The sequence below is a fragment of the Coloeus monedula genome, assembly GCF_965178545.1.
Source record: "Coloeus monedula genome assembly, chromosome: 4".
Classification (NCBI taxonomy): domain Eukaryota; kingdom Metazoa; phylum Chordata; class Aves; order Passeriformes; family Corvidae; genus Coloeus; species Coloeus monedula.
Window position 1 is genome coordinate 24,739,275 of NC_138784.1, and position 26,286 is coordinate 24,765,560.

The 26,286-nt window shown below is 53.0% G+C and overlaps 2 protein-coding genes across 3 annotated transcripts; one reads left to right on the plus strand and one right to left on the minus strand.

The window, feature by feature from the left end:
• Positions 1-454: 454 nt before the first annotated feature.
• Positions 455-8,451, plus strand: CDC42EP1 (CDC42 effector protein 1). 2 transcript variants are annotated; one of them, XM_082280442.1, is made up of 3 exons: positions 455-651; positions 4,151-5,034; positions 6,042-8,451. In XM_082280442.1, exons 2-3 carry the CDS (start codon positions 4,590-4,592, stop codon positions 6,833-6,835), a joined length of 1,239 nt encoding a protein of 412 aa, XP_082136568.1. In that variant the 5' UTR covers positions 455-651; positions 4,151-4,589; the 3' UTR covers positions 6,836-8,451. The 2 variants fall into 2 exon arrangements, with proteins under 2 accessions (XP_082136568.1, XP_082136569.1); XM_082280443.1 differs by lacking the exon at positions 455-651 and adding an exon at positions 1,970-2,058.
• A 975-nt stretch (positions 8,452-9,426) lies between these two features.
• On the minus strand, positions 9,427-25,204 carry LGALS2 (galectin 2; the record flags this gene model as incomplete). Its single annotated transcript, XM_082281183.1, is given in 6 exon segments — positions 9,427-9,587; positions 10,721-10,880; positions 11,092-11,174; positions 25,067-25,092; positions 25,095-25,116; positions 25,199-25,204. Coding segments are annotated over 6 exon segments (444 nt in total). The 3' UTR covers positions 9,427-9,440.
• Positions 25,205-26,286: the final 1,082 nt, after the last annotated feature.

The window sequence follows — 26,286 nt, forward strand, 5'->3', positions numbered from 1 at the left end:
TACCCACAGCTCCTGGTATGACCACCCACCACCAGCCCCCAGCCCAGACTGGCAGTGCTACACCACAGCACTGAGAGCTTCCTATCCAGTATGGCATCGGGGACCCTGTGTGATACCCGAGGGGTCACACACACACAGGGTTCAAAGCCAGGCTCCTCTAACCAGGTTAGACAGCAACCTGGCCTTCCCCCTTCCCCCAAACCCATTGAAGCAGGCACCCGGGAGCGGGAGGCAGCCAATGCCGGCAGACGGGAAATGGCACTGGGGAAGCGGGGAGGAGGAGGGGAGCGGCAGAGAAGTTCCTGAAGTTTTCTGTCCTGGATAGTTGGAATAAATCTCATTTTCTCTGGTCTCCTTGCTGAGTCGAGGATTGGCTCAGCAGTGCTGCAGCCCGCCCTCCTCCTTCCCACGTCCCCTCCCCGCCGGCTTCGCTCCCTCTCTCCCGTGGCATCAGGGCGTCAGCCTGGGAGAGCCAGCCTTGGGGGGACAGCCGTGGGAAAAGGAGGGGGGCATGCCTGCCCCTTCTCCCCCACTCCATTCTGGAACACAGCACCAGTAACCCTTGGAGCAAGTTACAGGGGCCTGCGGAGAGTGTCTCACAACTTTTCGTCTGGAGGACGGGGAAAAAATAATAACCCTGGTTCGAAAGAGGTAAATCCTGAAAGTTTTGATTCATGGGTTTGTAGAGCTGGGGACGGGGGGGTGTTGGGACCAGCAGGAAAAGGGTGGAGAGGGTGTTTGGAGAGGGGAGAAGCGGGAGGGGTGGCAAGGCGATAGAGACGGGAAGGATGGTAAAAAAGAAAGGGAGCAGAAAGCAGGAATGCAACAGGAAACTGGGAGTGAGGAGAGGGGACACAGGACAGGGGGGAGAGGCGGGAAGGAAAAGGAGTGAGAAGAGGGTCCCGCGGATGGGGGAAGGCAGTAGGACGCGTGTCTCCCAAACCCTGCTCTGGCTACCCCTCAAAGCCCCACAGGCTCTCGGCACCTCGATTTTGAGGGTATGGAGGAAGAAAGGGAGCACTTTTTCGTAAGTGGGCAGGGAAGGGATGGCTGGAAACTGCCCACCTCCATAGCTCCAGCCTCCCTCTACATCCCAGCGTGTCTGCTTGGAAAAATACCCTTGTTCTACAGAGATATCACTATGTATATATATAGCAGCCAGCAGCACAGGAGTCAGATTTAGGCGTCTGCCTACTGCCCGGCACTGCTCCAGGAAAGCTGAAAGAGGCCCAACCCAGCCAGCCAAGCCCCTTGCCCCTTCCCCAAAAGCCTGTCCCTGCTGGCTTTCCTCATCCCAAAGCAGTCACCCAATAGGGGAAATTTTGCCTCCTTTCCTGCGGGGAAGGGGAGGTTTTTCATCACTCAGGTAGGCTGGGAAAGCCTTCCTGGCCACCCACAGCCATTTCCACCCGCTCTTCCTGCTGTTGAGACCACCCCAAATTTCTCACCCTCTTTTGGAGTATGTCCCCTTTGGGGGAGGGAAGAGGCTGCTTTCAGCAGCTCTATCCAACTAGACATCTGGATTATTTTCCCCCCCTTTCTGGTTTCCGCTCTTCCCAGCAAGCAGAACAGCTCTGGCCGTTCCCAGCTAGTGGAAAACCAGTGGTAACCAGCTGAACTCGGGGGGGATATGGGGGAAGCCAGGCTGGGAAGAAGAGGAGGAGGTGCTGGCAGTGGGTCTTTGAAGGCAGGGGGCTTCCCAGAGGAGGCATGGAGGGAACCAGAGAGAGTATGCCAGGGAAGGGGAGGTTGTGATGGGCTGTGGGCTTGCTGTGCCAGGAATTGGCAAACACGGAGGGCTGCCAGAGGGAAGCGGTGGCACCCGGACAGAGAGATGGCCAGGCAGAGGGGTCCCTTTGCCCAGTAGAGGAAAGGACAGCACAAAGGTCACCCTTTGCCTGCAGAATCATGAGTTTCCCTGGCATGGAGGAATCTGGTTGGGTGAAGGGGAGGGCTCCAAGGGGCAGGGAGTCACACCAGGGGCAGAAGAAAAGAAGAGAAAGGGCGAGATTGGAAGGAGGAAAAGCTCAACAGGCCTGCCAGAAACCTGCCATCCAGGTAGGGTTGGGCACCAGCTGCTTCATTCCCTCCCTCCCTCCCTCCCTCCTCTCCCAGTACCTGCTGCCTGCCAGCAGGCAAGGAGAGCCAGGGGCCAGGAGGTGCTGGCTTGCTTCCCTGTGGTGACCAAGAGACAAGGAAGGAGAAACACTTTTCCTCCACCCCACTCCCTCACTCAATAGTTCTCCAGATAGGGAACAAGGGGATGCTCTCCTCCCATATCCCCCCTTTTCCTTGCCTCCTCACCCCACCCCAAGGTGTGATGTCCCCCATAGGGGTCTTCAGGGCAGCTGTGTTGTGCAGGGGACCTGGGGTGGGGTAGGAGGGTCCACTCCTGAGAGTAGCCCTGCCTGGTGCAGCACATGCTAAAGGGCACAATCCCAGAGCCTCACTTTGGGTTTCTCAGGGGCTCCAATGTGCAGAGGAAAGGGAAAACTTGAGGGCTGTAGCTCACCTAGTCCCCTCTCCCAGGGTCACATGCTTTCCCGGGACATCCCGGGGACAGCTCAAAAATATGGTTGCATCTCTCCCCCTGTAGTCCAAGACCCCAGCTGTGCTGCAGGGACCACCCTAGCAGCTTCCTTTGCTCTCCAGGAGAGCCCTGACCCAATGGCTATGTGTGGGCTTCTGCCAGAGAAAGGAAATAGCCCCCCAGTTTTCCCCTCACCCTGAATCTGCCACATGCCTGGTTTGTCCTGGCTGTGAGGCAGCACTGCCTGGCCTCTGTGGACAGGAGGAAGACATGAGCTGCATGAGCTGGGGAGCTGGGGGCCAGCAGGAACCCAACCTGCCACCATCCTGTCCCTGCTGCCACACCAGGAGGCCACTGCCACCCTGGGGAGGCAGCCAATGGTGCTGGGCGCTGCTGGGGGAGGTTTGTTTTCCCTTCCCCAGTCATTAACCCCTGGGAGATAAGAGGGGCCCCGGGTGAGCAAACAAGGCCAGGGCAAAGCAAAAACACATCTAGTCGGCCAGGAAAGCAATTTCGTGTCCAGGACTCCCCTTCGTCAGAGCCTTTGCCCTCCTGGCACTGCCTGGCTGCTCCAAGGTGATGCATGGACAAGCAGGAGAGAGAGGCAGGGAACGTGGCAGGGGGAGCCATGCAGCAGTGGGGGTCCCACCACACAGAGATTGAGAGAGGTGAGGCTCCTGCATCCCCTCTTGGCATGCTGTCCTCCACAGCCAGCCCTGCTGGAGGGACCCAGCTCCGTCCTGACCCCCCAGCCACAGAACTATCCAGCCAGAACTGGACAGGGAGGGCTACCCAGGCCACTGACACTCTGAGATGCCCCACATCTGAGTCCTCTCCTTTCCCCAACTCACCCTCTCCTGCTTGCTACGCACACCAGCGGGGGATCTGCTGATCTGAGACTCCTCCCCACTGACAAGGGAGGTCATCGCCCTTCCATAGCGCACCCAGCTGCTGCTTCCTGCTGAGCCTCTGGGACCCACCTGAGTGCAGGGACCGACCCCACCTTCTCCTCCAACCTCAGGCAATCACCTCCCTTGCTGTGCCTCAGTTTCCCCTGTCTGCAAAGCAGCTGTCCTCCCCACGCTGCTGACTCCCTGCTTCTCCGGCATGTCTGCCCAGCACCCGGGGATCCAGCCAGCGAAGGACAAACAAAGCAATATACAAATATTGCATTTTTGCTTCCCACCACTCCTCCCCGAGAAGCACATGGGCCCCAGGCCTCACCCTCTCCTCAAGGGTTCATCTGAATAGCAAAAAGGAGGGAGAGGTTTCTCGCCCCAGGAGCTGGGGCAGCCAGGCAGGGCACTGCTCTGGGAGGAGATTCTGCCTCGGAGGGAAATCCTCAGCCTGTGTTGTGGCATGGGTCTGGCAAAGCTGCTTTGCAGATGGAAAACTGAGGCATAGTGAGTTAGATCAGCAAGGTGAGGGAGAGCACATGTTTTTGGAGGAAAGCCTTTTTCTTCCTCCCCAGGAGAAGGGCCAGGTGAGGGGGCAGCCAGTAGCAACCTCCCAAGTGCCTTGCGCACTGCCTTTAATCTCACCAGGCAGTTCCGTGGATACAGCCAATGGGGTTGGGAAAATCCTGTCCAAGGGCTTCACTGCTCTTCTTGCCTTGTTTAGGTGGCCAGCAAGGGGATCAATGCTTTTGCCCTGCCATTCCACCCGAAGCTCTCGTCGTTGCCTGCTGCCCCATCCGTGACTGGCTCCCACTCACCCAGCGGCAGCAGAAGACAGTGGATTAACCTCTAAGTCCACGACCAGACACAGCTTCCAGTGACCTCTGCAGAACGGCGGGTGACCCAGACTCCCCCTGGGGACATCTCCGCGCCACCGCTGTCCTCACCACTGAGGATGTACCCTCTGAGGGTGATTTCATGAGCGTGACGTAGCGCAGGGAAGCGGGAAACCTGCCGAACGCCAAAGTGACACCAACTGTTACCCCGAGAGCATGGGAGCAGAAGCAGTGGGGAGGCTGGGGATGTGACAGACCACCCCAGTGCTGGAAGCCTGCTGAGGGCTGATTTTGGCGCTTTTTCAAAGGCAGGCTGAAGGGTGCAACATGAGCCTGGGGAAGCTGCCGGTGCTCAGCTGGGTGTCAGGCTCCCATGGCAAGCGGCGGCTGAAGTCGGAGCTGACGCCGGACATGATCAGCCCGCCGCTGGGCGACTTCCGGCACACCATGCATGTGGGGCGCGGCGGGGACGTCTTTGGGGACACCTCTTTCCTTAGCAACCACGGCGGGGCTGACACGGCCAAACCCAACAACTTCTTTGCCCGGACGCTGCGGCACGTCCGCCGGACACCGCTGAAGAGACGGGGCAGTGGGGGCCAGGCGGGGGCCTCCCCCGCGCCCCCAGCCATCTCGCCCATCATCAAGAACGCCGTCTCGCTGCCACAGCTCAACGAGGGGATGTATGATGGTGCCAGCAGTGGCCGGGGCTTGACCAGCAAGTTCTCCTTCAAAAGTGCCTCCAACAGCTTCTCCAAAACACACCAGGCCTACGGTGAGTGAAGCGCGGGGCAGAGGCTGGTGCCCAGGTACTGAGCATCCTCTGCAGCCCTTCTCCATTGCTCCAGGCCTCAGTTTCCTCCTCAGTGAGGGACTTTAAGTTCTCAGGAGAGATGGGATATTTAAGACTGCCCAGTCTTGACGATCCCTGCGAGCAAATAATTCTAAGCTTGCTCTGAACCATGGTCCTTGCTCCTGCCCCTGGAACGTCTCAAAGCAGGGCAGGGATGGTTTCTCCATTTCTCCCCCTCTCCTGTAGCTCCACATAGCTGGCAGCCTGTGTGGAGTAGTTGTAAGGGTGTGCTCCCCATCTGCCCCCAGCCCTACACTTTTCCCTTGAGCAGCCTCCCTGAGGAGGCCAAGAAGGTGCTGGGACAGTGGAGCAATTCCCTCTCCAAGGTTATGAGGTCAAGAGGACCCACGGCACAACCTTCTCCACCTCCACACAGATATTCCAACCCTGCCCTTAGCTGTGCCAACCTCTACATCTCCATGTGCTGCTCCTTAGGGGTTCCATCCACCCTTCTCCATCATGTCCACATCCCTCCCTGCCAGCCAGGGTGCCCTTTGGGGAAGGGTTGTGGGAAGGACAGGACATCTGTGTGGCTCCTCTCCAGCCTCACAGCACTGGGCTGTGGCTCAGCTTTTCCCCAGGGAGGGAGGTCTGGAGCAGGTCTCAGGGTGGGGGTTGGATCTGGGGGGCCTGCAGCAGCCAGGGGAGGTGGCCGGGCTCAGAGGGAAAGGCAGGCTGAGGCAATGCTGCCATCTCCTGGTCTCACCTGCCTGGCTCAGCCCTCACTGCCATCTTACCAAGCCCAGAGCTCACCTGGCTGTAACTTTAGGCTTTGGAGATGTCCACAGAGACACGGACCTGTCCTTTGAAGGCCAGTGCCACTGACAGGAGCATGACCCGAGCCACTTTGGCAGCCGTGTCCTTTATCCCCTGCAAAAGTAAGTCAGGCTTCCTCCCTTGCCTCACCAGCCATACCTTCTGCCTCACAGGGCTGGAGTCTGGATTTTGTACCATTCCTCGTGTCCCTCGCTTGGAAAAGGCCCAAGAGAGCACCTTTGCCGGGGAAGATGAGCTGGATCGCTCCGACTCCCTGCTGTCCTTCCGCCTAGACCTGGGGCCCTCCCTGATGAGCGAGCTCCTCCAGGTGATGAGCTTCTCTGAAGCCAACGGGAATGAGGTGGGGGAGGATGGCCCACACCTCCTGTGTGATGAGGGGACAAAGGACAGAGTCCCCCCAGCAGTGGGTGCATCCCACGAAGAGGACAAGGCAGCATCCAGCTTCTGGGACCACTCCAGGCAGAGCAACCTGTCGGGGGCCAGCTCACTGCCGGGTCTGTCGGTCCATGCCAATGGAGAGGCACATGCCATTGAAGGTGCTGCAGCGAACTCTCTCTGGGCTTCGGGGCCAGGGGCAGCACCCAGAGGGTCCCCGTGGCAGGGGCGCTGGAACGACTGCACCATTGAGGCTGGAGAATTTGACCGAGCAACCCAGGTCCTGGCCCGCCACTATGGTGGGACCAGCACCCCACGGAGCTCGGAGAAGGGCGAGGGTCCCCGGCAGGCCCGGACACAGATCCTGTGGGAGAGCCCCAGCAGCAGCTTGTGGGGGTCACAAGTGACAAGGGAGAGCCGGTCACCCGAGGCCAGCTGGAACCAAGGAGAGGAGGAGGAGACCAAGCTCTCCAGCCTGCAGGAAAGCCACAGTGGTGCCCGAGGGGGCCGCAGCAATTCCTTCGAGTATGCTGATGACGAGGAGGAAGAGGACGATGAAGTCAAGGTGTGAACGGCCATGCCTCCCATCACAGGCCCCACCACAGACACTGGTGCCGGGGTCTTTGCCCTCTTCCCTGTGCCCCACCCGCTGGTGCCAGTGTCATCAGCAGATCCAGTGGGTGACCTCCTCACCAGGTGAGGGCACTGGGCAGGCTGGGGAGGGCAGGAGGAGAGCCCATCTCCTGGGGGGCTCCCTGGGGCTGGGCCAGGCTGCTGCAGAGGGCCAGTGAGCACCTCAGAGCCAGGCATAGCAGCCCTCTCCAGCCTCACGGCCATTAGACATAAAGGAACATTCCCGTGTGCCAAAGGAACCCCAAATCCTTCCTACCCCGTCCCATTCTCCCCAGCAACCTCTCTCTCAACCCTCAGCTTGGCTCCACCAGCATGTCTGGGGATGTACTCCATCCTTCCAGTGACATCCCCAACCATCCTCTGCAATGGCACTGTGACTTTCCAGACATATTTCCACCAACAGCTCTGGCACCTAGGGGATGGGGTCTCCCCAGCTCCAGCTGGTGCAAGACCCTTCAGTATAGCACATCTATCAACAGGGGGAGGTCAGCTGGGGTCCTAAGGGGCAGGCAAACCCCACAGAGCTGAGCTTTCTCTTTTCCCCTGCCCCACCAAAAGCTGTGTGCCTGGTATTCAGGTGAGAGCATGCACAGAGATAATCAGGAACCTTTCCACCTGCCTCCTGCTGCTGGGCATCACTTAGGACAGCTTCTTTCCTGACCCGGACTCTTCTCAGCAATTGAGGGGAGAGAAACTTCTTGGCTGACTGGTGGCAAAGGCAGGTTGTCAGGTCACCAAATTCTGCAGTTCAGGCCCTAAAAATCCCTTCTTTTCCCCCTGCCTCAGAACAAGGAGACTCCTCTGCAGCCCCTTGGTTTGTGCCACCATCCTTGTGGTGGTAGCACAGTTTGTGTCTCCATCCTTGCCCCCCTCCCTGTTCCCCACACACATCCCTCTTTCCAGCGCACCCCTTCCCAAGGGTAACGTGGACCATGGCTAACGTCCCTCACTGAGTGGCCCTGGGTGACACAGCCGCCCTGGAATGAGCTGCCCCCCACGCTGCCCCACGTGCAAACTGGCCCTCATAGAAGCGCCTTTGTGCCATGGTGTGGAGCCGGCGTGCTCGGGGGCTGAGGTCACCGGAGGGACCCTCACAGGACCCCCCTTGTTCTCTGGAACAGGAGGGGGTGTGCAGTGGGGGGAGATGCTGGGCCATGGCTGCAAGGCTCTGCTCCCATGCAGCTCACCCACCACCCGGCTGCTTTTGCCAGGAAGCCCTTCAGAGCAGGATAAAGAGCTCCGGGGTGTGCATGTACTGCACATGGAAGTGCCACTTGCAGCCAGGCCACCAAGGTTAACGGCGAGCCCATGTTCCCCGGCCTCCCCAAGGGGCTGCTTCATGCCAGCCACCAGCAGCAAGCCAGGGCAGGCACCAGCTTCAAAAAGTCCCCAGGTCTGGCCACTGGCACCCAGCAGGATCAGCCTTATCCTCCCTCGCACCTTCCAGAGTGAGGACCTGGGCTCTCAGGACGAGCTCCCCTCTGCCCTCTGCTTCCCAGACCATAACACAAGACCAAAGACCCGTATCTGTGGAATTATCCTTTCTGCCTCCCTTCTGTACCCCATGCACTTATTATTGTCCTTATTAAAACAGTTTTGATACTAACTTCTCTGGTGCATCCCCTTGGCTGCTGTGACCTTATTGTCTTCCTTGCTATGTCTGCTGGAGCCCCAGCCGCCAGTCTCTCCATCCTGGGCAGCGAGGAAGTGGAGAGGGAGGGCAAGGACACCGCCACCTTGTCTTGGACCAGGCTCTCTGTAAGATGCTCTTCTACTCTGCTCTCCTCCCACCCAGCCTGAAGTGTCCCAATGTTTCCTGTCACACATCAGTCTCACTTCAGGCTGGCGAGATACTTCTCAATTAGAGCAGCAGCATGTAATAATCAGGACCATTTGCCTGTAGTCCTGTACAAGGAGGTACTGAGCCACATAACTCAGCCCAAATCCCACTGCCTCCCCTGCCTCATTTTTGCTGAGTAGGATCCTCTGCTGTGGAAATGTCAGAGTAATGGCTAACCTGACTGGAATGTGCCAGCAGATAAGTGAGGTGAGGTAAAAGGGAAAGTTGGAGAGAATCCCTTATCTGTGGCAGGAATGCTAGCTGGGGGCCCACCTGTGCTGTCATCCCCATGCTACCTTTTAATTATGCACTTTCGTAGCACCAAGTGCCACATCAAATGCCACTTCATTCACATTTATGCCTTCCGTCCCATTTCTCCATCCCTCCTTCCCAAAAGCTCGGGTGCGGGAAGAAGTAGAGCATTGTGAAAAGATTACACAACCAATCAGTCATAGTGTCCTCACCCTGAACCCCACCCACAGCCTGCTTTGGCCTACCTACTATCCCTTCAACCCCACGGCCTGTTTTGACTTGGAAAGTATGTGGCATTATCCAACAATGGCTTCTTTCCTATTGGTGGGAGAACCTTGGGCTTTGTCAGTGTCTTGTACAGAGCCACAGAGTTGTTGCAGAAGACAAAACAGCAGGAACAAGCAGTCTTCCACTGGCTAGGGTTTTTATTGGAGATAGGAAGTGGTGCCCATCAGCTCAGCTTGAAGGAGATCATCTTGAAGCCTCCCACAATGCTCATGAAGGTGATTTTGCGGTAGCCGTGCCGGTTGGGGAAGTGCACTTCATGGCCATCCGGCAGTTTCACACGGAATTTGTCTGACAGCATTTCAATTAAGAACTGGGTGAAAAAAGAGGAAGAATGGCAGGAATTGGGGGAAAGGAGGGTATTCAGAGGTCAGCATCGAGGCAAAAGGCCTGACTGTTACATGCAAGGGTCAGACATGTCCACTACAACCTTAAGCAAGGTGCTGGGGTTTGAGGTGACCAGAGATGACCAGTTGATGTCAAGGGTCTAAGGAGGAATACAGACTATGATTGGGGACAGGATCTCTCCTGAGGCTGTTTCAGCTACTCTGATTGTAAACTCAAGCAGCTAAATCCAAGTATGTCTTTACATGTCTTTATACAGCATATGGAATGTGTACACCACCGTTCTGCTCTGAACAGGGCAGAATAAACCTGACCCCCAATGCCCTCAGCAGCTCATCAGGACTCAGAAAAAGGAGCTTTGCTGATAAACATGCACAAGCAGACGACAAGAATGCATCACTGGTCATTGCAAACTAAAAGCAGTGTTCCCCAGAGCCATCACCTCACCACCTCTTCCCCAAGAGCCAGTTCTGTCTGAGGAAACAAGCTTCCTCTCCACAGCTATAGGAACTGGACTACCCCTAAATGCAGCCCTGTTAATGATTTGGGACATCAGATGGGGTGGGGCAGCAACGAGAACAACAGCCCTAGCAGGAAGAGAGAAAGGACAGATTGGCAGCATGGATCCAGGAGTAATGAGGACAGAAGAGTTGAGGGGGAGAGGCTTTTGGACATTGCTCCAAACTCTGGGTTGCCTTAAAGCCTGTGTTTACATAGGAGGGAGGGAGAGAAATAAGGTAGATAGCAGCAAGATCCTGCTTCTTGGAAACTCCCTTTACTTTCGTATAAGCCCCAGGTACACTCACCTGCTGGGCAGGTAGAGGGGGCCAGGAAGCACTTACAAAGCATGAGACAGACAGGACTCACATAAAATTCCCAGAAACAGCATTGCAGTTTTGAAGAAGGAGTGAAAATGGCAATCGGGACCAAAAACCCAGAGCATGAGGGGCCATTGTGAGGGAGCAGGAGGTATTGGGTGGGACTGGGAAAACTGTGGTATGGGAATCTGCTAACCAGGGGCTTCCCCTCACCACACATTCCCCACATACCCCATGCCCCTACACACACCACACATACCCCAGGCTGGCACAGACCCCTCACCTTGACAGTGCAGCCCCTGAAGAAAGGGAGGTGGCTGTCACGATGCTCCGTCTGCCAGGCGTTAGAGCACTTGGAGTTACAGACGATGACAGACTCATTGAAGCGGGGATTGAAGTGAAATGCCAGATCTCTTGAGCTGCAGCCAAGATTGATGCTGAAGCTGTAAATGAGCATGAGGAAAGTCATATGCATGGACAGGAGAGGGTCTTGGAAGGTTTGAGATCCAGCACACATCTCTGCACCTAATTCCTTCATCAGTGTTGCAGGTGACATAACAATGTGCTATTTTGTATCTGGCAACCTTCGAAAACCACCTCCCTCTACAGCCCACCTTCAACCCTGGCAAGCCAACGTGGTTTCTTTGTACTTACCCAACAGTATCAGGAGATATTTTGCCCTTCACCTTCAGGGTGTTCCCAGGCTTCATATCCAGGTTTAAGATTTCCATATTTCCCTAAGGCAGAGAAAAATAATCTGTGGGGCTCCTTCAGCCATTCCTCCTGCCTTGCCACCTCCAGTGAGAGGGTGCTGCTTGGAGGCATCCCACCCAGGAGAACATCTATTGCTCTCAGATGGTGCTCCTCTCATGACCAAAACCCTCCATGCTGCAGGTCTTGCACAAACTTCTCATTCAGGGAGAGAAGAGTGGGCTGAGTGAAGCCCGCAAGAGAGAAGAGACATCAGAGAAAGAAGTGAAAACAGGCTCTTCCTCAGCAGAAGGAAAAGACAGCAGAGATACAAAGAGGGTTAAAGCAGAGGGGCACTGCCCAGGGTTTGGTGGAAAGCTGATGCTGCCCAAGAAGTGCAAGTGGTGAGAGTAGCTATGACTTGCTGGTCTCTTACTCAGCCTCGCTGAGCTGAGGACCCTGGGTGACAAAGGACAGGAGCAGCAGCCCTTACAGGTATCTTCCTCAGAGAGCAGAGCAACCAGGCAGGGAGACACCAGCAGTTTAGCTCAGAAATGCTTTGCATATACGACCGTAGAGCCCTGAACTTCCCTGTGGCTTACAGATTAACATGACCCCTGCCTCTGCAAAGCTCCAACAGCTGCTATTAAGCCAGAAGGGTTTGATCCAAGAAAAAAGCTTCCATAAGTACACTTCTCACTAGGGATTCCAGGAAGTATCAGCAAGTTCCAGCCTCCTCAGTGGGCTCCCAGTAGAAGGACTATCACACACAGCTCTTAGGGGTGCTACTTTAGGCATGACATAGGACAAATATCTTCCCAGCTGACCAAGGAGGTGTGACCACCACTTTCACTTCTTTCCTGTGTGTAACAGCTCAGCCAAAAGAACATTCCAGCTCCTTCCCTTTCTGGCAAGAGGCAGCTCCAAAATCCACACCAGCACACCAAAATGGTCTCCACCATCCTTCACCACAGTGCTCCAAGGAAGGGCTCAAAGGGGCTTGGAGGAGAGGACAACCAACACATCCCCTCTAGATGGCATGAGCTATGAAGTGTCCTTTGCAGGAGTGACATAGTGACATCCAAGCTCCTTCCCTTCTTGTGGCTCTAGATTCAGCCCCAGCTGTGTGGATTGCAATACCACTATGTGGGAGCTCTCTGCAACCCCCCATCCAAGCCCCATCTAGACCTAAGCCTTTTAGCTTGAAGAGCCACACACATCAGGTTCAATAGTCCCATCCACCCTAACCTTTAGGGAATGCGAACATGAGACATGGGAATGTTGTCGTCACAGGGGAGTATCACCCTTGCTGTCTTCTTCCCAGGCAAGAGCTACAATGTAAGTCAGTAGACAGTGTCCCTGATCTGTAAGACTCCAAAAGTGGAAAAGGGAGAAGGAGGAGGAGGTCAAGGATCAGGAGACCAGTAATCCCTTAGTCCCCCTCCCAGGCCCTGCAGAGAGCACCTGAGGGCAGCTGCTGCACAGACAGCTGGGAGACAGCTTCTGCCCTTCCCTAAAACATCCAGAAGAAAGGAGAAGTAAGTGCTGATAAGCACTCCTTCCCTGGAGGTGTTTCCCACAAGCAAGGGCTCATAAAGTCCTACAGGCTTGGGAAATTTGTTTGCTGTGGAGGACAGTGAAACTGTTGGTGAAACCTCCCTGGGCTGAGCATGGAACCAGCAGGAACCAGTGCTGGGGGTGCTGTTTTCTGGTATTGAGTCTCCTTCCCACCACGCTGCTGTGTCCACGGCACACCTGTACACACCTTCACATCACACTGCTCCCCTGCAGCCATCCCAGGGATAATACAGAGCCCAGGGTCCCCTTCTCAAATATCAGAGCAAAACTGAATGGCTGGCTAAATTGCACAGTAACTCGTTTTTTACCTGAGGAGTAAGGATTTACTGTCTGGAGGCTATCCTGGGTATTCCACAGTCTTAGTAAATATTCCCATGAGAAGAGGGTCTTCTACAGATTTAGGCAATAGCAAACAAGCAGTAATTGCTTATTTTCATTAAGTATAAACATATTAAACCGAGGCATATCTTTCCAACACAGTTTATAAATGCCATACTTGTTAACCTTCATTACTTGGTTAAATTTGTAAACAAAACTTACAGATACTACATCCCCAAAACACAGTACACACAAAAGCTAAAATGCTCAAAGTTGGGATAGGAGAATCCTTAGCTCTAGGCACAGTTTCTAGCACACAGGATACCTATAACCTGGGAAAACCATAACATGGAATTGCTCAGTCTCTGTCTAACCAGTGCACAGTGGGTTATTAGGAGGGCATTATCCATCTCATACTAATTGGATGGCATTTTCCAGAACTATCTTTCACTTCCCAAGCGTAACACAGAAAACTTTAATTCTGTCACCACCCTATCAACACCTGCAGCAGTGGGTATTGTTAATCTAAACAAGTCTTGGTTTAGATTTTGGCTTTGCTGTGCTGGTATAAATTTGACAGACTCACCAGGGGGGTTCAGGTGGCTTCCCAGAAGTTGCTCCAACCCATCCCATACGGCACCCATCATTTCCTATTTCCTGGGCAAATTCATAGCAGGTAGGTATGTGAATTTGGTCTCTAGGTGGTTGTGCCACTGCTGCAGTGCCATCCATTTGTGCGTGATCTGGGGCATTAGATACAAACATTTTCAGCCTGTCTGGAAGGCCGTGAAGGGGAGGAGTTAATCTGGCTGGATTGATAGGAGCTACTGTTAGGAATCGCCTTAACTGATGTCTTTCATACATTGTTTAAATGCATGCTGCCTTTTGCACAGAGGCTGCCAGATCTGAGAATCCTGTAGTTTTAAACAGTAGTAGGCTTTCCTGTGTCCTGTGGGTCTATGCCCCCAGCCCAGTAGGCAGCTCAGGTGGTTAATGAGTAGTTACGGTTACCTGGGGTAATAATTAAAAATACTCTTTGTCCCCAGAATCTCTCTGCCTCTCCCTCACTCAGCACAATCTGATCTCTGCCCGTAAGGGAAACTTGTATTCAGTTTCATTTCCCCTGAACATCTAGAATGTTCTTCCAGCAATGTGTCTTTCTCTGTGGGAAACAGAAGTGTGGGTTTCTCCACCCCCTCTCACCAGCAGTTTCTGTTTCAATTAAAGGCTGAACTTTTACTACCATTGGGGAAGGGTCAGAGTCTTCCTCTAAACTATCATCATTGTACCAAATGTCCCCATCCCATGTTTCAGGATCCTCACAATATACCACCCTATAAATGTGCTGGACTGAATTAGAGGATGATTCATGTGTGATTTTATCAAGTAATTTACTTAGATTTTTCTGCATCTGTTTTTCTCATCTTTCAGCTGCAGACAGTAGTTTTTGTAATTGTTCATTTTTATTTAAAATAATATCTACTAGTTTTTACAATTTCTCCTGTGTCTCTTTCTCAAAAGACAATGCTGTTCTAAGAACCACATTTTCTGACTTCAAAGTCATAAATTCTACATCTGCAACACTTTCGGGTGGCAGGAAGCTTTTGACTTCCCTTTGCAAGCAAGATACACAAGCTCCAAAAACTGCACAAATAACTTACTTTCTTACCTTTAATGGGCAACTTACCTTTTCCTCATCCCATTTTTTGTTTGGCCTGCAAACTACTAATGTGGTCAGCTATTGCCTGTAAGTTATCACAATTAATTTGTGCCCATTCCAAACCCTGGAGGAGAGAGGTGACTACCAAACTTCTCCAGGAGAGAAGAAAACTTTAGCCTTGCATTGGTCACCCTTGGTAACCATTTTTCCTTTGGTCTCCCTCAGAGGGAGACAACCTGGGCACACCAGGCAGGAGAAAGCAGTCACCCACAGAGGGACAGTAAAAGTTACAGTAAAAGTTTGGTCAATCTCTCTTAGAGGGTCAATCTCCCACCAGGAGGGAAGAACAGTAAAAGTTCAGAACCATTAAACGGCACTTTGGGTCAGAGAACGGTGATGCCAATTAAAATGTTGGGATTCGCTGTTGAAGTCCTCTGCCCAAATTAAGGTGCAAAGGAGACTAAATGCCAGTTCAACAATGCTGGCTTTATTTTACAAAATTAATCTTCTATGGAAAAGAGGGAGCGAGAAAGAGAGAGGGGAAGAAGAAGAGAGATAGGGCAAGTAAAAGGGAGTCACCTCCATGGTTCCAGCAGCGTCCTCTTGGTCCTTCTGTGCCTTGGGCTTCTTGATGGTAGCGTCTTACCCAGTTTCACTTTTTGCCTGAGTAATTGTTATGCAGTCTGTTATGTGGGTAAAAAGCAGAGGTAGAAGTGACTTTCAATTCCTCATTAGCACATGAGGCATGAGTAGATGTGGTTCCACCATCGCACATACTCACATCTTAATTCGATGGTCACCGGAGGTCTCTTCTGAGGGTTGTGTGAGACAAGTTCCTCAAAAACGAAGTGTCCTATTTGTAACCCCATTTCCTGCACTTGCACAGTAGTTTACTTCTTATCTAACACACTGCCGTTGAATTTTTATCTGAACTGCAAAGCCAAAACTGAAACCTTGCTTTCTTCATGGTTTGTGCATGGGCACACAAGTTCACCACCAAGCCCTTGCTTAAGACATATGCTGCAAATTACTAACCCTTTCCTTAGAGCTGCCTGGGAGGGAGAGCAGCATGGCTCTTACTGTGACCAGTTCTGGACTCCTCAGCAGTACAAGGGAGACATGGAGTTCCTGGAGCAGGTCCAGCAGAGGGCTACAGAGATGATGAAGGGACTGGAGAATCTCTGTCATGAGGAAGGGCTGAGGGAGCTGGGCCTTGAAAAGACACGACTGAGAGGGGACCTCACCAATGTCTATCAGTATCTGAAGGGAGGGTGTCGGAAGGATGGAGCCAGGCTCTTCTCACTGATGCCAAGCAATAGGACAAGAGGCAGTGGGCAGAAGTTGATACACAGGAAGCTCCACCTGAACATGAGGAGGTGCAGGTGACCACACATTGGAACAGACTGCCCAGAGAGGTTGTGGAGTCTCCCTCACTGGAGATATTCCAGAACCATCTGGATGCAATCCTGTGCCATGTGCTCTGGGACCCTGCTAGAGCAGAGAGGTTGGGCCAGATTACCCCCTGTGGGCCCTTCCAACCTGACCCATTCTGTGATTCTGTTTGAGGGATGAGTAAAGCTACCCGTGCAGAGAGTTGAGTGCAGAGCCACAACTACCACAGATGGATGCGAGAACATGCAGAGAGGGAGACGAGCAGGAAAGAGGCATGAGCTGCTCAGACAGGGGCCATGAGATTTTATCGAAATAACATTTACCCCCTCCTACAATTCTCAGCAGGGGCGTTCACCCCCCTTTTATTTGCCACTGGGAACAATAGCGGGAAACCAGACAGCAACTCTGCCAGCACTGGCGACTTCCTTTGTCTGCAGAGCTGGTCAGACACCAGCCCTGTGCAGATGGCCTCCCTCACACAGGGGTATGTGCTCCCCACATAGGAAGGGGATGAGACTTTAGGGACCCCAGAAGAGCCAAAATTCTCCACTGCAGTTGGAGGTGGTGATTGGGATGATGAAAGGAGGGTGACAGGGGCAGGTTGATACTTCCCTGCTGACACTGCAAAGCAGAAAGCCTGGGGAAACAATGATAGCATGGGAATGTAAATCCCAAAGAAAGAGGAAATCCGGCTAAAGAGCATCTGCAAAAGAGGTGGAGGATCTGTGCAGTAAGGAAAACATAAACAATAGCTGTGGAAGCTGGCAGCCACTGGTGCAAAGGAACCCTCCACCCCCCAGAGAGATGATCCTATACTAGGGTACCTGACTGGGAGTGTCCCTCCAGGGCCACAGAGATGTTTACCCTGGCTGGAGGGCAGTTGGCTTGTACTGGTATGGGACACCCATGTTCACATCACTGTCACCAGAGGAGCATTTGCTGCATTCCCAGAGGGACAGCAAAGACCCAACAAGTAGTCACTTGGTGTGAGGGTGGGGGGCCACATGCAACCCAAGGGCAGGGCAAGTTTCCAACAGGGAGCAGGCAAGCCTGCAATTTTGCATGGAGAAAACAAAAATACCCCAAACATATTTTAAGGAGGGAAGAGCCTAATGCAAGCATGTTGGCTTTCAGCCAGAAGGATGGCAGGGCAGGTCCTCTGAAGAGTGCTTTCACCCCATAAAATGCAGCAGTTCCATTTGCAGAGATCCCGCATGGTAGATTTTGGGGCCAACAATCTTTCCCAGCCTTCCTGCTAGTCCTGAGGAGACCTCAGGCCACCAGGAGCACCAATGGGATCTCAGGAGCCTTGGGGTGCCTCCAGACAGCAGCACCTCATGCACCATGGCCTAGAGCTGCCACCTCTACCACAGGGCACCCACACAGCTGTTGAGAACAGATTGAATGCCACCCTCTGCAGCAGGCTGCCAAGATCATCAGCAGCATCATTGCTGGCAGCAGTATTTATTTTGTTTTCTTACTTGGGCAGGAGATAAGCCAGCTAGGTGTGAAGCCCTGAGGAAAACCACAGATTTCCCCACTTCCCAGCCAAGGTAGACTCAGCAGTTAGAGGATTCTCAGGGCCTTGTGGCAGAGGGAGCCCCCAAAATCCACACCAGCAGGCCAGAATGGTCTCCACCATCTCTCTCAACAGTATTCTGAGGAAAAGCCACAAGAGGCTCAGAAGAGAGGGTAGCCAACACATTCTTTCTAGACAACATGAGCTATGAACAGTCCCCCGCAGGACTGATGTGGGTCACCACCAGAGAAAATGCTCAATCCAGAAGGCATGAGGAAGATAGAGGCAGGCAAGGCAGCCATGCTGGGTGCACGGATGCACGTGCCACTGTCCCCACATCAAACCAGGCTCTGCCAGAAGAGGGGAGAGATCCCTTTAGCACCCTCATGGAAGGCTTGGTGCTAACTAGGCACCAAAGAAGTGGCACTGGAGGATGACGTGCAGAGGGGATAAGGTGCCTGTCTCATATTGCACTCCAGGCACCAGGGAGCCTGTGCCTCGGACCAGGCATCAGTGTCTGCTCAAGGCAAAGGGAGCTGGAGAGACCAACCATGCATTCTTTCTCAGAGTAGCAGCTGCTTACTCTGCTATTATTTCCTACTGCTTCATATAATTTGTACTCCACAGCAAGCTATTGTCCCTTTCCACTGGCTATTTATTTCCTTGAATAGCCTCTGGGGAAAGATTTCAGTGCGGGAGTAAAGAAAAAAGAAAAACTCCACACAATAAATCTCAAGCAGTGACCTGATTTAAACCGTGTTCTCTGACCTCATCTGGGCCCTGGTTGCGGTTCCTCACAGCAGTTGTGATTAAGCCCTGTTTCTGCTTTGGTTTCCTCCCTTCATTAAGCTTAGAGGGGAATGACCCCTGCCTTAGAGGGCTGTGGGGTGGATTTTCAGAGGCCAGGGCTCAGGATACGACTGAGAAGCTTCCACCACCTCCTAATGGAGATGCTCAGTCCTTCACCTGGCAGTACAGAAATTCCTGAATAGAAGTGGCTTCCCCTTTAGCCAAGAGCTGTTGGTTGGGCTCTCAGCAGACAGTGCTGCCACCAACACCCAACCGATCCCTGAGCTCTGAAAGCCAGCCAGCTTCCAAACGGAGGAGGACCGAAAGAACAAAGTGTACTTACCTCAGCCAAACACTGAGGTAAGCAAGAGACTGGGTGAGCAGGTCTGTGGATCTGAAGGGTGTGTACAGGAGAGGATTGTCCAGGAGATGCAGGAGAAGCCAAAGCAAGGATGAGCACAAGGAAAATAGTGCCCAGGAGCACTAAGCTCCTGCCTAAGATGTTACCCAGAGAGGGATGGCTCCTCTGGAGAAAGCGCTGAAGTCTCCACATTCAGACCAAGTAAAATAGGAAGGGAAAAAGGACGGGAAGCTAATCTCCAGTCACCCCTCCCACCTCAGCTCCCTCACAGTGCATCATCCAGAGCATCTGTGGAAGGCATGGAAGTAGCATCCATGATCTGAACCTGAGGGAAGACATTAGAGGCCATCAGCATCCAGTAGGGTCTCCACAAAAATCACCCCTCTTTAGCTATAGGGTGCAATTTCTCTTCCTTAGGATGTGGGGGGAAAGGAGTAGGAAGGACAAAGATAGCTGAAGAACTAAAACGTGGGGGAAAACCCACCCCTTTCTTCAGGGCTAGGGGCAGCAGTGAAAGGGGGAATCTGCATCAAGCAGTGGAGCAGATCAAGGGCACAGGGAACAAGTACAGCCTCAGACTCCATCTGTCTCCCTCCTTTATGAGAAAGGTGATGGTGCCACAGTGAGTGGCATCTCCCATCTCCATGGGGAGCTCAAATGTACTCTGATGGATGGTTTCCAAGTTATATCCTTGAACCTTTGCAGGGGATGTCTCTCTCAGGCAGCTCTGAAGTCTGTGGAAACATTTTTGTGTGGTCCGAGTTGTGCGCAGGGAAGGGGAGAAGGGTGGTTCATTTGCAAGGAAGCTGGTTCATAAGGGGATGTTTTATCAACCCAAGCAGCAGATGAGTCACGTCTTCTGTGTCCCCAGCTTGGCTGAGGGGCAGGAGAATGAACACAACTGGCAGAGGGCAGAGAAGGGAGGCCAGAGGACTGATGACATGCCACCCAGTTCCATTTCCAGACTTCATTTCTCTAATTCTTTCACTCATGGGTGCATGCCAGGAATGCGGGTTGTGGGAAAGGCTTTCAAAAAACACGCCTGGAGATAAAAATTCATTTGTGTTGAAAGCTTCCCTACTGGAAAAGAGAAGATGTATAGAAGGCTCACAGCTTCCCCCTCTCTGGGACTTTTGGGATTGCCCAGCTTTACCTACATCTTCTGGATGAGATATTATTAGCTTAATGGGAAAAGGATCTTCCAAAGAGCCCTCCACAAAGGATCAGCTTCATGAGGTCTTATGGCCCACTTGCATCTTCCATCAAAAGATTAACATCTCCAACAGTTTTATCTTACCATTGAGCAAGGAAGTTGGTGGCTCCCTCATCTTGCACATGAGGAAATTGAGGCACAGGCACCCAAGTTCACATCCAAAACCAACTCCTCCTGTTTGGATTCTCATCTTAAAGTTTCCATGGCCACAAAATCAAATTACATCACTTGGCAAACCTGTGCAAAAAGCTAAAAGGAAGCTGTGCTCCCCTAGCTGATACAGCTGGAGTAGCAAAGATGCCAATCTCTCATCACACCATCTACTATCAGCAGGAGGTACTGAGGCATTCAGTGCCTCTGGAAAATATCAGCCCTTGGGTGGGTCCAATTAAGCCTGAAAACCAGAGGCATTCAAAGAACAGAAGCCTTCCTGCAGTGGAAGCCATGGGACTTCCAAGATGCCCCAAGCCCAGCTTCGCTGACTTCAAGGGGACCATTTCCCACAACGGAGACAGCATGAGACCAGCTGGCTGGAACTAGAATAAGCAAAAAAGAAATGCAGCATTGCACCATCCACAAAAGGTCGTTGGGGACCTCCCTCCACAGAGCTCTGAGCAGTCATCCTGGATTCAATCCCACAGCACAGCAAGGGCGTGAAGTGAGAGTGACTGCCTAGTCTCCATCCTGCACAGGGACAAAGACGCTGCAGGACTCGCTTTCAGCGTGTTTCTCACGGGTTCCAGTGCTGAGCCCAGGCAGGTTGGACAACTCTGAGGACTTGCAGGAATCTTTCAGACAAGCAGAATCCATCTGAGTCACACGCACAAGGCGCAATGCCAAGGGTGGCTCATCTACTGGAAAAAATAAAGAGAGAAAGAAATGCTAAGAGAGAAATAGCAAGTTTTGAAAAGCCACAAGAATTAACAGCTCATAGGCTGGAAAGAAGGAGAGTGAAAAAAGGTCTGTTCTCCCATGCTCACGTCAGTAAAGCCAAGGATCCTTCATCCCCACTAGGAAGCAGCAAGCCACCTTACCACACATCAGCTTTGAGAGCATCTGAAGGGGCAACCCACCCTGGATCCAAGGCCGTGACTGAGGTCTGCAGAGGAAGGGGTTGTCAAGTCAAAACTATCTGTTGCTGCAAAATCAGCTTGAACAAACTCCCTTTGATGGCACTGCAAAATGAAACAGTAAAAACCAAACCAGATGAAAATGGGAAAGAAAAGCCGCCAAATAAAAGGGAGTCCAAATCCCCAAATGACTGACTCGGTGCAGGAAATGGGCATCTAAAGAGGGAACTGCAGGCATCTGAAGGAGAGCTAAGAAAAGATCAGGCCCACACAAACAACTCTCCGTATTCCTCTTCTCCCACTTTCCAGAGGGAAGGGCACCAGAAAGACCTGAACCCACAGACCTTCAGAGTGAGACACGGGGAAGAGCTGGGCCACGGCACTGCCCCGAGATATTTCATCTGCACAAGGTACTACAGGGAGCAGGGCAGCGGGTGCTTCACACTGATGGGACACCTAGTCTCCCTTTCCAGGACTACACTGGGCACTAAGGGACACCCTGTCCCTTATAGGCATCCTGTCCCTTCTCTGGACTGTGCTCATGAGCCTCCACTCTTGTTTCTGACCCATGCAGCAAGCAGTACATAAGCCTTCGCTTGAGGACAGTGGATGTTTATTTTGCATTCCCAGCAGTCATGCCAAGCTCTTTGTTCTCTCTGGCTCTCTTTCCCTTCCTTCCAGTTTGTGCCTTTTCCTGCTGTTCTTTTTTTCCTCACCACTGGCAACACGCAGGGGCCAGAACCTAACTGCGTCTCTCTAGCTGCCCCCAGGTTTCTTTGTGCTGCTCCCCTCCCAGAGAGCCCCCAGCAGCAAAACAAACACCAGGCTTTAATTGCAGTCAGATTCCTGGACGGAGGATGCTTGCTCCAGAGAGGGGAAAAAAGTATTTGAAACTAAATGCCTTCAATGCGACTCACCCCGGACTAATCTTATCATATCCCAGGCTGAATAGCCTCAAAAGCGTTGCCAACAAACAGACTCAAACAGACCTCCCAAGCTAGGAGATCTGATAAGCACAATGTGAGGACAACAGGTGGCTGCGACTGCCAGGCAAGTTCCCATCTGCATGCAGATAGCTTATCTCCTCTGTCAAGATGGGACACACATCCACATCTGCCACACAACAGCAGGGAAAAGCTAGTGGGGACCTGCTTTCTGGTCCTGAACATGCACGTAGCACTGCTTACAACACCATCCCTGAGGAACATCTCTATTATTCACTCGGCCTCATTAGGAAAGGGGTGGGAATCTTTCCTGAACAGCTCTGTCAGAGACACAGCTTCCCTGAGACCTGGCTCAGGATGAGCTGAAGAGTGCCTCGCACTAGCTCTGGACACCAGCAGGAGAAGAACAGCAGCCAGAGGGAAGAAGTCTCATAGCCCACTCTCGAACCATGCTGTGACACCCCAGCTTTTAACCCTATCAAATCCCAGCACGCATCCTCCTCCTGAAATTCAGCCAGAGCACCGCTGCTGGGAAGCTGGCTATTCTAGATGCAAAGCTGCTCTGTTCGAGGAGGAGCAGCCTCTGTGGAAAGAGGAACAGCCTCTGCTAGGAGCATCTCACCCCTCCAAGAAGAGGGGGCTTAGGCTGCAAATCAGGGACAGCAAAAGTGCAACACCATTGCAGCATGATCCAGGAAGGTGAGCACTGCCTTCAAGAAACCTCTGGAGCTGAGGGGAACAGCAAGTTGCTTGAACACAGCCCCTCCAAGTGGAGACAAGGCAGAAGCTGGTCAAATGCACCTGATCCTTCTTTTGACTGGGGGACACATCTGTCAGCAGCATATTAAATGGGGGATACATGAGTTCTGCCCGTTCTGCTCCCTGACTGAGTTCCCAATGTGATGTAGCTGGGGATGGCAGGGGAAATAGGACACAGATGTGTGTGCATGAGAAGTCCTTGCAGAAGCATGTGCTCCATGGGCTCCTCATTTTGCCAACCTCAGGCAGGAGAGCCAGGGGGGCAAACTCAACGTGTTTGTGTGCCCAGGCCTGTCTGATCCCTGCATCCAGGAGCGGGCCCCCACACTGACCTCATTTGCTTAGGCAACGTTTTCTCCTAGTATGTCACCCACCCCACATGGCAGAAGGTCAAATGCAGCCAGTGATGCATAGCATGAGGTATTGGACACTGAGTCACAACCCACAGTTCAGCCATACCCAGCAGACAGAGCATTTCCCAGTTTCAGTCTGGCACACACACTCCCATCCCACGCACTCACCCACGACCTGTTGCATGACATTCCCCATCTTTGAAGAGGGAAACGCTGGAAAATTACGGGATAAATATACAGGCTGCAGGTGACTGCATTTCAAAAGTCTGCCTTCTGAGGGACCTGGGCTTACAGGGTGTAGCTGTTTTCCTCTTGGCCCCGAAAGCAAGGAGCAGAACACAGCTCCCATCTGTGGGGTTAAAAGCATGGCAACAAGGCTCTGTTGGGAACAGTTCCCAGCCCACTCTGTCCCCCAGCCATGCCTGGGTGCTGTGGCACTGCTCAAAACCAAGGCAGGGGGGTTGCTAACAACTGCACGGCACGAGCCATCATCCTGAGGCAGTGCTCAGGCTCAGCCCTGCTCCTGTTGCACTTACTAAGACAGATGAAGCCAGAGGGACTAGAAAGGAGCCTATGAAAAGCCAGGTCCACCCTCGGGAAATCTGCGTATGCAGACTCAGCGTCTCCCTTCTCCTCCTCCTCTTGGGTCACGGTTTTCTTTTTATCCCTAGCTCCACGTCCACCGTGCCCCAGCACTGGGATCGCTCTGCCCTGCTGCTCCTCAGCATCCCCAGCAGCGGGGCAGAAGCTGGCTGTAGTGCCAAGTGGCAGACACTGAGCAGCCAGGCTGGAGGGAGTGCACCGCCGGACTGCTTCCTCCCGCTGTTTCACAGCCCGGACTTAAGCCAGCACTGGAGTTTCCTAGGGAACCTGAGGCAGCTGCAGCCAAAACAGGATTGCTGGCAATGGGGGATTTTCAATCGTGGGCCAAAACCCATCTATTCCAGCTCATGGTGCCACGCTTGAGCCAGCTGCAGAGCCGAGTACACGTGCATTCGGCACTGGGGCACTGTGCAGCGGGAATGCCTCCTCCCTGAGCTGCGTTGGAGAAGAGAGGCTGCACACTGCATCTCTGAGCTCCCCGGGCGGCTGCTACATTAAACATCCCCAGCAAACGCTTCACTAAGTCACACTTCCTTGTCGTCGCAATGCGGGGATGTGCTCATCATCCAGGCTTTGGGATTTGCTGCAGCTGGGCTCCCCGATTTGCTTCAGGTTGCTCAGATCACGCTTGGGTGCCTGTGAAAAATGCCTTTGCAAAAGGGTTTTTCTCCTTCTCCCTCCTGCTGTTCTTTAGAGCCAAACTGTATCTCAGCAAAATCCAGGCTCTCAAACTACTTTTTCCCCCAGTACTTGCGCTCTCTAGTGATGCTGCTTCCATCTGCCAGCTACAACATTGCAAGCAAGGGGTAAAGCAAGAATGGGTGAATCTGGTCACCTTTTCCAGTGCCTCTGCTGACTCCTGAGCACCGAGTGCACGGTATCGGTCATGGATCTGTTCCAGTCTGGAGCTGATCTCATCAGTGGTGCTGTGAATGACTCCATCGAGGCTCCCCCTTGCGGGCTCAGGGCCCTCAGTGCTCACTTCAGCCCCGTAAATTCAAGCAGCTCTCTCTAACCTGGCAGGTCTTCCTGTTCAGGTTCCAGCTTACCAGCTACAAAACTTACCAGCCCCCGAGCCACGGCTACAACAAGGGCTCGGTCCCATCAGTTTTATTTCATCTTTGCCTGCTGCAGATACTGTTCCTCAGCAGCAAGAGCGTTCCCATGTCCTCAGAGTACACCGCAAATGCCCTGCACTTTCTTGGAAAGAAGCTATCAGCAACAGTAAACACATTTGAGCCTTCCCCAGGGAGCAGGGAGACACTTTCACTCCTCACACTGTCCAGAAGGGCACTGCTGCCTGTTCAGTAAAGGGATCAAGACACCCCTTGAGTTTGCAAGGAGGGCTTGAACACAAGGAAACGGAGCTGCACAGCTCACCTCTAACTCTGGTATTTGCTTCTCTCACTTGTCTCGCTGAGCCAGTTGCTCTAATGACAGAACCAATGTGGAAAGGAAAATTGGTATACAGAGGTCAAGGCAATTCCCCAAAGGAAGAAAATGAAATTATACCCCCATGCTAACAACCAGGGAAACTGAGGCAGTGAGCAGAGCTGAGTATTTCCCTGAGTCTTGCTTCAAGACATGCTTAATTGCAGTCATGTAGCCGGCAGGTTTTCTGATCCCTTATCCAGCATCCTGTTTCCTCATTCTGCTCCTGTAGCTGTAGAAGGATGCCTTTGATCACCGGGGACAGGTCTTCCTACAGCTGAAAGGGAAACTGCTGAAAGAAATGGAAGGGAGCAATCCTGATGGATGATTGCATGCAACAAGAAAGTGCTGCATATGAAAGGGAAGGAGACATTTCCTATTAGATTAAAGGAGCTCAAACCTGCTCTCCCTCCTAGAGAAGTATGCAACTCTATACTTGCCTCTGTAATTGCAGCCCTCTGCTGGGAAAGGTGCTTAAAAGTATTGCAAAAGGAAGGAGATTAGCCAAGGTCAGGGAATGGCAGGGCTGCAAATCCAGAGGATTGTGTAACAAGGTGCATGGTCTGAGGTGATGTCAGGAGAGGTGCTGCCAGCTTCTCTTTTCCAAGAGAAAGTAGCAGAGTTAAAAATGAGCCAATCCCCCAGGAACTGGCTGCTGGAGTCAGCCAGAGGAGGAAAACGAAAAAAAAAAACCAAAAAACAAAAGACCATAGCACCAAGCTTCAGGAAAGTGAAAGGTCTCCAGCAGAACACCTTGCCAAAGAAAGAGGAATATGATGGGGAAAGGGAAGCTCATGTCACGGGCCAGAGCTGACGACCCAGCAGGAAGCGCACACAAGCCCATCTGAAAAACATCGCAGGGTTCACATAAACACACACGGCAGAGAAACCAAACAAACACTGGGACAGAGGGGGTGACTGCGTGGTTCTGCCCGGCAGAAGACGACCTGGTGGGTGGAAAACCCCTCTCCCAGGCGCACCGGCTACTCCTGTGAGGCCGCCTTTCCTTCCCAATGGAGCAGGACTTGGCCTGTTTGGGATTCACCTCGAGTGCACAAGCAGCAGGAGCACTTGCTGAGCCCAAGCTGCCCTGGCAGGCGCTGCCGTGCCTGCTGGTGCCCTCTGCGGGCGGCTGCTGCAGGGCCTGACAACCCGGGACTGCACCAAAC